We start from the raw sequence: 11801 nt of genomic DNA on the forward strand, positions 1-11801 counted from the left end.
GTCATTTGACGCAGAAAACGCCTTTAATTTGCCAGATTGAGGAAGTATTCGAGGCCCTCATAAGAGTAAAATTTCCAAAATACATACTCGATTTAATAATAAATTACCTTTCGAGCAGCACGTTGATACATGCGGCGCGGAAAAATCAAATAATAATTGAGGTCCCATAGGGATCATTCCTTGATTCACTCTTACGGCACATCATGTATATTATGGAAGCTGCACAATCGTGCGACTCAGCAATATCTTTAGAAAATTCCTACTTCCAGCTTGCATAGCGAGAGCGATTTTCTAAACTTTTTTAAATGTGTGTTGGAATACTTTCATCAAGGCCAACATGTATATTTTTAAAATTAGACAAATGAAAAATTTTGAAGACGAAAAAGTTTATGATGAAGCTCCGCAAACAATTTCTTATTCAATTTCAATAGTGCACAATTCCAATATTGACCAATTAACAATTTCGAAACCTTAAGTCCAATGTGACTTGAAAGACGGACGATGTTGACATCCAACCAATTAAAGTCGAAGAACATTTTATTTTTAACGTATAATATACCCTTGTAAACGCATCAATGAACTATCTCCCACAGGATACAATTAACACGTACTCGCAAACTCGAAACTGCCACTTTTCGTAATCACTTACTTTAGTTGATGTCGACCAACCACGTTTTCCAACTTGTAATCTCTTCGCATATTAGTCGTTTGCAACAATTCTGATCAACGCCTTCTGCAGGCAAAAATGATAACGAAATAGGAAATACTAGTGAAAATAACGGTCTAATTCGATGGTTTTGACCTTCCTCTATATAAAATAACTGTTTCCCATCTAACATTCTTGATTTATTTAATGTACGCCGATGATGCTAATGAGGAAGTGCTCAAAGTTCTTCCCCTAAATTTTTTACCTTTGTTGTTTATTTGAAGAAATCTGCTACCGAAGGCAACTAAACACCTTCAAAGACTTTGTTGCTGCTTCATCGCAGCCCAATTATCGGTTCTACTTTCAACGGTTTAAAAGTGGCTATACGAATTGGCTAAAGATGCGATTTTTTGACCAATTCTTGCAAGAGTTCTCCAAGATACACTGTTGCAGTTCGAAAAGGAAGTACTCCCACGTCTAGCGTACTCACTAGACATGGCGCCCCCTGATTACTTGTTCAGATCGGTGCAGCATGGCTGGGGCGGCACGCGGCTTCGTAAAGTTGAAGAAGTGCGAAAATGGGTCGGCGGGTGTGGATCGTTGCCAAGCCAATATATGTTCTTTCGACACAATATCCAGTATGCTGCCAAAAATATTGTAAAATGTTGTAGGAAATGATCGAAACTATCAACTTTCCCCAACAAATGCCTTCTCTAACTAAAAAAAGTGATTAAAATTTTTGCAAATACCTAATATACCAAATATTGATACGATTTATGCAAAGTGATCGCCCTTTCTGGGAACGCATTTGTTTCGTGGAAAAATTTGCGTTAGTCCAATACTTTATTATAAACTAAATCATTTGACAAGAGTCGACAGCATGTAAGGGCATGTAAGAAGAAGAAGAAGAAGAAAAAAAAGTGCATCGGCTTTACTATTATTTTATTACGAAACATGTGTAAGTGTGTTAATTATTTTCTTTGTTACATTTTATGGATTCCGAAGACATATATATATATCTGTTGTTTGTTTTATTCTTCTATTTACCTTTATTTTCAACTTCAACACAGTTAGCATTTATTGATATAATTCAATATTGTTCGTATTAATAATAATCGTAATTATATATAAATTTTTCATTTGAATGTTGATGCAAAATTTATTTGCAGCGTTATTTATAATGCAAATTTAATCCTTTTTTTTATAATAGCGTGTGATTTGATGTGAATTCAAAATTACATTTATACTATTTTTACCATTAATGACAACAACATTTATTCAGACAGCATTGTTTTGCCACTTGCCTTCTCCTTCTCTTTTTCTCTTTCTCGTTCACGGTCATTGCGAGGCTCAGCCTGTCCCAAGATAAGAGCCGGATTCGGCTGGCTTTGATGATTTTTCTGTTTCAGCATTGTCCAATCGTAGATATAATCATATTGATGATTTAATGTACGGAATAATATTCTGAATAGAGAAATTAAAAAAAAAATATATTATTTAATCATTTAAGAGATATTATATTAATATGTTAGAAAATAAATCATGATTGCATTATTAATCTTTTAAAAATACTCTCTCAATCCTAGTACAGACACACAGAACAGAGCAACTTCCTATTCTTACTCGGAATGATTAATAGCAGCTCTAATGCATCTGCATCTAATGAAGTAATTGCCTGAGAAAGAAATCGATTTCAATAAACTGAGAATGTATGCTAATTTTCAAATTTTCGTTTCCTTCTTTACACGCGTTCGTTGCAATCGTTGCAATTTCTCGAGTCTCTGCACCATCACTCATTTCGTATCCTTTATGGGAGCGAGCTTTGACACTCATTTCATAATAATTCCTTTCCGATTTTCTTTTTGCGTCCAACAAGCACAAAAATGACTGGCAAACTAAACGAACATCGCTCAACTGTTTTATAATATCACAGTAGCGAAGAAGACAAAGACTTACAGAGATCATACATAAACGAACTGGAAGAGTACACATCTTTATTGTTCGCTGGATGAATATGAAAGCAAGATAACGTTAAGAACACGTCGTCTCATTTTCTCACATATATTTATTATCTAAGCAGAATTGATCATATGCAAACAAGCAATTTCCAATGCCACACAGCAGCAATTAACTTACTCTCTGCTTAAGAATTTAATTTCTAAGAAATACGCGTAAAGCGGAAATTTTGGAGAGTAAAGAATGCAAGAGAATGTATAAATATCTCTTGTTTGCTTTTCTTTTAAGCTGTCAGAAATTTATTTGCTTCTTAAGCATTGAAATATGCGATGGGCGTAGCCCGTCAAGATTGGATGTGGCATAAAATACGCATGTAGGCGGCGTTCGTTTCCACTTACGGGTTCAAAAATATGTCTATTTCGGTTTTTTTTTTTTTTTTTTTTTTTCTTAATATTGGAAATGAATGCTTACTACTGTATTTGCTGAATATTGGTGTGGAGCAAAGGAATGATGATGTATGCTATCCACATCGGTTAATCGGATTTTGTAATAAATTTGGCTACTGCCTTTAATGTCAATACGGAATTATCAAGAAATGTTGCGCTTAAGGGCCCATATTAAATACAGGAGTCTCTCAACAAGGCAAAAGAAGAAAAGGTGGATCAACAGATTTCGCTCGGATCTAGTTAGTTTTTATTTCCATCCGTCTTCGAACTGTCTTCAATGAAGTGCCCTAAGCTCACTATTAAGTGTTTTCTATTGTTCTCACATATGATTTAGGTAGGGGCAACCAACCGCAGAGTTCTTTAGCGGCATTGCTTGTTATCGATTCTCTTATTAGCACATACCGCGAAGCTGCTGGCATAAATGTTCTACTGCTAGTGCTTAGCGATGAAATAGAAGATGACATATTAACCCTTTGCGCTCGAGCACTTCGGAGCAGAGCCATTTAAAATTAGTCTTCAAACTCGAGGGCTCCGCTACGGAGACATTGTAAATAATTTGCAGTTCTTAACATAAAAACAAAAACAAATCGTGAAAACTAGTATTCGGGTGTTTTGCTGTTGGTAACAAATGACGGTCGCGGCTCGCGGCTTGTAATACGAATGAAAAAAAACTTCAAGTGCAAAGGGATAACAAAATTTTAAACCAGTTTGTTAATTATCCGAGAACCATAACATAATCGATAACAAACTACAAAAAAAAAAAAACATAAATTAGTGCAAATATTTTAGATCAACGTAAATAATTCGTGAACAAATTTTTTGAATCCCTAACCGAGTTTTTGTAGCCTACACCACTTGCGGTACAAGGGTATGTTAAGGACAATATGATTCGAGATAGAACCACCTATTGCTATGTTTATCTTATAAAAAGTGATTTTGAATCAATCAAAAGAAGCTTGTCTGTCCGTCCCAATTTTTTGTGCTTAACCTGGAGGCCTCAATTTTTGAGATATTTTGACGAAATTCGGTACACTGCCGTATTTTAGTCCAAAGGCGAATGTTTTTAAAAATGATTTGAATCGGATCACTTTTCCGACCCCTTCCTGGTATAACATCATATTATGAAAACGCGTTTTATTTAAAAAAAATATGATGAATGCGTTCAATGCTTATCAGTATTGTGGTTGTATCTGTACTATAATAAAATCTTACCTGAATAATTGTCGAAGATACATATAATCTGGCTGCTCGTCAAAACGTAGGCTGCGGCAATAATTTAAATACATTGAAAATTCTGCTGGAAAACCTTTGCATAAAACTTCGATAGGAGTCGACATCTTTTTCTCCGAAATCTTTTCGTATTTTTGTTGCTTGTTATTGGCTTTCATTCCCTGCCATGGCAACACACCACGATTAAAATACATCATAACATAACCCAAAGATTCCATATCATCTCTTCGAGATTGCTCAATACCAAGATGGGCATTGATCGAGGCGTAACGAGCTGTACCTGTCAAATTTTTATCTTCACGATATGGTATATGAACTCGGCTTTGGGGATCACGATACTTTTTGGCTAAACCAAAATCTATTAAAAACAATTTATTGCAATGACGACCGATTCCCATAAGGAAGTTATCCGGTTTAATATCACGATGTATGAAGCATTTTAAATGAATAAACTCCAAGCGTCCAATCATTTGATCGACCAACATCAACACCGTTTTAATAGTAAAGTGGCGAGTGCAAAAATTAAATAAATCCTCCAATGATGGCCCCAATAAATCCATAACAAGAATATGGAAATTTTTCTCTTTTCCATGATGACGTATACGTGGAATACCCACACCACCACTTAGAATGCGATACAATTTCGCTTCATATTGCAATTGAGGATGACGTGCGGAAGTGCTTTCCATTTTAACGGCGACTTCTTCACCACTTTGTATGCTGATGCCCAAATAGATGTCTCCAAATGAACCACTTCCTATTTAATAAATTTCAAAATTAATAAAGAATATAATTTAATTTTTTTATAATAAAAAAAAAAAAAAAAAAAAAAAAAAAAATTTCATTAATAAGTACTAAATGAAGATAATTAAAAGTCTCTTTCAAGCGTAAAAAAGTATTTGAAAACACAATATAAAAGGAGTAAGAGAGATGTGAAACAATTACACCTTAAGTCACACAAATTTAAAATGACCTGAAGACACTAGACTAGCAAACCATATTCTATATATTTTTGGAATGCCAATAAAGAACACCATTGACGCCAATCAGTAGATGCGATTAGAAAATATTCGATTCGTCGTTTGAAACTTTCGAAAAGTTGACGTTTATCATGCAAATATCTCTACATACGAATAATATAAATAATTTTAGTAATAAGAAATTTCTGATATTTAATATATGCGAAGCGAGAAAAAAATTTATCAGTAATTAATTTAAAAAAGTGATTTCGATTGGGACAGAAAATGACGAAAGTTTAAAGTTTCTTTAAAATATGTATTCGCATTATTCTAAGATTGACATAGTCTTCCACGGTCAATTTAGAATTCATCTTATACTCCCGAGTTTTTAAACTGTAAAACACACAAGTCCATGTACAATAATTCGTTTCATATTAAAATAAGAGAACAATCTTAAACGGTTTAACCAACCAGTTAACTGTGTACGATGAGTGCATACATACGTCATAATCTGTCCATTCGTCTTGGTTGGATTTCTTCATCAAATTTTATCATTATAAATACTTTTGTCATTTTATCAAGCCGTGGCATTACAACCTAATTGCGCATTACATATATGTTAAAACTTTAATGGAGTTGATTTAGTTAAATGCCTTGTTGTCCTACTTATATCTTACAGACTCAATGTATATGGCAACTTTTTAATTCTTCCATGCGATAAGTACTTATGATCATCAAAACTAGTTTTCATCGACGCTGTCAACTTATGGAAACCGTTCACAGTCAATATCAGGGCATTTATTAGCCTATATAAGTTCAGAGCGACAAGAGGATAATTTTATAATTCTTAGCATAATTAGCAATTATGAGATTAGGTCTACTTTTCTTACACCAAATCTATTTCATATTTTTGTTAATTATGTATATGTGATGAAAGCGACCCTATAGACTTATCGGTATAAGTATTAGATAAATCTATTTTAATCTTAATTAACAAGCGATTTAATTCTTATTGTTTAATTATTGAAACATAATCTGTATTTGACGAGCATACTCGTCATCGACGAAATGATCGGCAAATTTCACTGGTTAATAATATCAAATTTAAATCGAAGAAACTAAGGACAAAAATGTATCGTTGTTTATGTGATGATACAAAACTATTACAAAATTTCAATATATTTTTGATTTAAAAACGCAAGTCAAGTTAACTCAAGTCATCTCGAGTATTTTTTGAAACCTTTGCACTTGTTCCATTAAATTTTATTCGAATGACAGAAAATAAGTTTAATATGTTTGCTCGGAAAAACTTCATTTTCACGAACTATCGAACACCTATTCTTTTCACCGTTTCAATGCAAGTAAATGTTCATTAAGATATTCAAGTGCAGTTTTATGGGTTCAAATTGTAGAGGCTTAACTGGAAATTATGATATTGAAAACCGAAAAATATTTTGCATACTTTTCCTTATATGAAATTCTATTCAGGATATTCAAAAATACTAAACGGAGCTAAACCTACTGCAAATTAATATCCATACATATGCACACACACCATCCCAAAACTATTACATGATAATTCCAAATTTCTTTTTTTTGTAAAATTATCAATTAAGAGATCATGATTCTATTTGCCGGAAATTTTTAGATAATCCTGGTAAAAATTATTACAAAATTTAGAAAGATATATATACTGCAAGCACATCGATCCTGAAGAAGGGCTGCGATCATCTCTATTCTTGAACTTGGTATGTGGTCATCATCATCTACCAGGAGTATTTTTCAGCGTTCGAATCAACATAAAAAAAGGAAATAATGCACAGGCGTGTCTAATGCGCAATTTTTGATTAATATGTTGAATAATACAATAATATAGTCATCATTTCGGAAAATATTATCGCATCCTAAGAATATATGCAGAAAGCATTTCAATAGTAAACGATTAACAACTCTTTCTATATAACAACACACGTTATGAAAATGATGGTTTCAACCGAAAATAAATGGAAAATGCATAATCACACTGTGGTGTGTCCAAGAAATCTATCTATGTAAAGGTATTAAATGTAGATTTAACCTATTCGAAAACAGAGACATGGCCAGGTTTCCTTGATTTTTGAAAAAATTACAATTGTACACGGAAAGAAATTAAGGCCAAATTTGATATTTTAGAGAGATTTTTCAAAACGTCGATAACACGACAATTCCTACCGTTTACAAACACACCAGTCGAACGTAATCGTAATTTTCATTACGTAACTAACGGTTTGAAAATGTTTAATTTATGTAAAAGTTGAGGTTCCCTTACGAAATGACTCAAGTGAATTGGAAATATCTGCATCAGATTCCAAATTTTTATTAACAATCATCATCTTTAAGCGATGTTCAAATATGTCTTTAAATTTTTTTATAAGAATTTGTAAATTGTAAAGTCTCCTGAATCCCGATTTGGCCTTATACATTTTTCGGTCTTTACGTGCTACTACTTAACCGTGAAGAAAACATTAATATAGACTTTGAAACGTCAGTTTATAAGCCTTACACTACTAGAATAATTACCAATTTTCCGACTTAGTCGGTACTTTCCACCAACTATGACATCGGAACGATGTTTCACAAGACTAAATTTATCCATATTGCGAATAGAATTAGTTCACTTTTAATGTCCGCAAAGATTGGTATCTGGAAAAGAAAATAAAGTCACTTTAAAGAGAATGTTTTTGGAATATTTTGAAAATAAACAAAAGATACATTTTTATATAAAATATGTTATATTTTAACGTTTCCATGTATACACAGATGAAGAAACAATCGGCCGACAAAAATTCTTGGAGAAATTTATTACTCCCTTAATGGTTTCAATACAATTGCACCGGAGAACTAAGGGTACAATGAAATAGTTTACGAATGCCTCAAAAGTTGCAATTAAAAAAATTGACACTAAATGAAGCAATAGTCGGACCCCTTTCCCTCCCTCGCAAAAATAATTGTGGAAGTTGTGATGTTATTCATTGTAAAATGAAATCTTAAACATTCCTCTTCTATTATTAATGAGTCAGTTGTTCATTCATTATTATTCACAACATAATGTATAATTTTTGTTTTTCTGCATTGACAGGACAGTGCAAAAATTAAAATATTTTGGCGTTTGTAGGGGATAATAATCTGGTATTCGGCACAATCGATTGTCCCATCTGTAAGGTAAGAATTGAATCTAGATAACTAATATTTTTCAGACTCTATATATGTCTACATAAGCATACATTTGCATGCTCCGAGCCTTATGACAAATATTGCAGCAGTGGGATCATTAGAAATATTCATTTCTGAACACATTCACGTTCTTTTAATACAATCCTTTTCTTGAAATATTATTTCACCATAGAGAGCTAAGCAAAGACCGAATATGATCTGCACAAAAATAGAACCAATTTCATTTAACGTGTTCATTACCCAAAGAGATATATAGAAATCCTTAAGTACTTGGATATTTATTGATTCTTCTTGCAATTTTTCCGGAAAGTGCAGATGTGCTTACGTGCCGGCTGAATCATGTTTACCAAGTTTTCATTTTTTACACCAATTATAGCGATCATCATCGTTTCAAAAAAACGACGATAGGAGTGGACAACATGTCTAAATGGATTTGGAACGTTATACGGATCAAACATGCACATATGATTCAATAGGCGGAATGATAAGATGATCAAACAAATAATCAAGTTTTCCTCTATATATCAACCGACAAAACTTCCTTTTTGTGCTTAATTTTTAGTCGCAATAATAAATGAGAAGTTTCGAAAGTGTCGATTTAAAAAGTGAAGTTGATCTCCCGATTGTTATACCTGGTGACTTTTCAGATTTTAATGCAATAAAAAGGAAAGCAAACTTTTGAATGCGTTAGTAAAAGCTTCCTCCTTCTTTAAGTAAAAAAGGTCTCGGCTTCCCGTTCTACACAACAAAAATGATTAGCTCCAAAGCAATGCAACGAATTTTTCTTCTTTGAGCTTGCAAATTAACCTTTTTGAAAAATGCGTGCTTTGCTATAAATACGTACCTATGTGGATGCACACATATAAAGATATGCAAGTAACAAAAAAAAAAAAAAGGTCGATAATTTCCATAAGAGGAACCCCTACGAGCCTTTTTTCTCGCACATCACTTGATAATTTAGAAATTCTAAATATTTATAAATTTTCGTACACAAGGATTTCCAAACTGAGACTATTTCCATTACGTCAATTGCAACTTTCATTTATATAGTTGCATACTTGGAGAAAAAAAAATATATATAAATGTGTATCTATGTATGCTTATAAGACGTTTAATTTTTCACACAAAATGTCTTACCAGTGAAAAAAAAATTAAAAATGGTTTCTTTGTCTCTCAAGGCTGGTAGTTATTTCGACAAAGTTTCGTTTTTGTGGCCAACGAAACCTTTTTTCCAACTTATTTATCGCTTAACAATTTTTACCATATACACATACGATTTCCTTGAAAATGAAAAAAAATAATATAATAATTAAAAATACTTCTTTTTATTACAACGAAATAAATTCACTTCTACATACACGCGTTGCCACCCGTTGTAAAATTCAACTAAGCTACTTTGATTACTTGGATTTAAACGATATGCAAGTGTATTTAACAAAGAGATTGTTTACATCTATAATGTATCTATGCTTACTATGCTTTTTAAATTATTTTATTGTTCGCTATAGAACGACGAATGTAAAATATCCATTTTGACCACGGTTTGTTTTTTAATCGATAGGTAAACGATCCTACAACACCCCGGGTTACGATATAGTTTGAATTTATAAGCTATTTCGGCTTTTAGATAGCCATTTAGGTTTCTCCCTCAAACTTAAGCGAGGCGGTTAGGTATCAAATATTTCAGGGTATCCAGGGACACGTCAATTAAGTTCAATGAAATGAACCTAAATGCAAGCTGAATTTACTCCACTCGTAGTGCAGGGTATATTAAGTTCGCACCGACGTACATCCACAAATGCTTAAAAACACATCGATCCAAAATCATTTTCCAATTCATTTTCTGAATCAATCTAAGCGCTATTTCCGTGAAATTTAGTACACTGACATGTTTCCACCTAAAGACAAACGTTATTGCAAACAATTCGGATCAGTTTAGTTTTTCAATTACTCTCCACACAACGCGTTATTTTGAAAATTGGCTATATGGTTTTGGATAAGGTTTTAAGCTCCCTTTTTGATAGTCATTAATAAGAAAACTGAATCTTTATATAGTAAAATGGTATAATTTTTAATATTTCGTGGTGAAAATTAGTTCATAATAGCGTATTGATATACAAATCAATCTTGTCGAATTTGAAGCACGTAGGTCTATTTTTTTGATACCATCGCACATAACGATTTTGAACAAATGTAAACCTTATAGGGGAAGAAGGCCTAAGACGCTTTGGGCATGCTTTCGTAAAAAGCATGTCTTTGCATGAAAATAATGAGTAATTTATGGTGTATTGTAGCCAAAACGATTCAATAAGTGAAATGATGTAGGGTATGTATGCTCGGCTTTGCCCGACTATATTATCAGATAGTAGTCTATCTAGTAGTTTATCCAATAGTAGTCTCTGTACGATAACTAATTATATTAATTGTAAGGTGGAGCAAGAGTCCATTTATTCGAGAATAATTATATATTATAGGTCATATTTTTCTCCAGAATTTTTTAGATAATTGCATAAATAAAAGCTCGGGTTATTTATTTGCTGACGGCGTTGAAACAAGATTGAGCAAGCAAAAATTAGACACAAAATCTTTCTTTTACAAAAGTTTAGAAGTCGCACCCATGATTACGACAAATAGGCGGTTGCTTAAGTCTACCTGCCTATATCGATTTCGCCACTCATATCCATATTCCAGGTAATTATCGACAGTCATTGACTGTACTATTAATATAATACTACTATAAAGATTTTAGCAAACGTTGTGATTTTTTATACACAAACTCGGAATGTTTCCAAACAAAAGCTACTCGTGCACGCTGTTGATAATGGAATGTACTTGCTTTTACTACCCATTCATATGACGAAGAAAAATTATCCATTACTATCTACGAAAGTTCTTATATATATATATATATATATATATATAGAATTTAACTAACAATGTGTAGTTATATAAATTTTTTCAAACTTTCAATTAATTAATTCGCGAGCGTATTATAATAGATCAAGGGGAAAACTTGAAAAACTCCTATCATTATATATTAAACTACTTAATCATTAAATTTCGCTTTTTTCTTTTGTTACTATACTGCGTTTTGTAAATCAAAAACGAAACTAAGTGCGCCATCACATCGCTTTCACTTTAATATTCAGCCTTTTTGCCAAATAGCTGTATACAAAAGCGAAGGCTAAATTCTTCATATTCGATTGCCCCCCAGCTTTGAATTACTTAGAGTTGTGCAGTTAGTGAAATAAATGGAATAGTCGGACCAAACATCCAAACTATACGGCGGTTCGTGCATTATACATTCCCAATGAAGAGATCGAGTTTGTTTCTATAGACTACGTTTTTCTT

At 32.7% G+C, this 11801-nt stretch overlaps 1 protein-coding gene across 1 annotated transcript; it reads right to left on the reverse strand.

Moving 5' to 3' along the window:
- Nucleotides 1-1625: 1625 nt before the first annotated feature.
- Nucleotides 1626-9742, reverse strand: LOC119642535 (casein kinase I). The gene is made up of 4 exons (XM_038041687.1): nt 9588-9742; nt 7797-7919; nt 4261-5035; nt 1626-2110 (listed from the first exon to the last, which is right to left on the reverse strand). The coding sequence occupies exons 2-4, from the start codon at nt 7870-7872 to the stop codon at nt 1921-1923; spliced, it is 1041 nt and encodes a 346-aa protein (XP_037897615.1). The 5' UTR covers nt 7873-7919; nt 9588-9742; the 3' UTR covers nt 1626-1920.
- Between the last annotated feature and the right edge of the window lie 2059 nt (nt 9743-11801).

Source organism: Glossina fuscipes, unplaced genomic scaffold, assembly GCF_014805625.2.
Source record: "Glossina fuscipes isolate IAEA_lab_2018 unplaced genomic scaffold, Yale_Gfus_2 0, whole genome shotgun sequence".
Taxonomy (NCBI): domain Eukaryota; kingdom Metazoa; phylum Arthropoda; class Insecta; order Diptera; family Glossinidae; genus Glossina; species Glossina fuscipes.

Bases quoted from the DNA above. Each gene is read 5' to 3' on its own strand.
- LOC119642535 (XM_038041687.1), bottom strand. From the start codon at position 7,872: ATGGATAAATTTAGTCTTGTGAAACATCGTTCCGATGTCATAGTTGGT. The intron at 5,036-7,796 runs GTAATTATTCTA...TTTATTAAATAG, and splicing joins CCGACTAAGTCGGAAAATTG to GAAGTGGTTCATTTGGAGAC. The intron at 2,111-4,260 runs GTAAGATTTTAT...TTCTCTATTCAG, and splicing joins TATCTTCGACAATTATTCAG to AATATTATTCCGTACATTAA.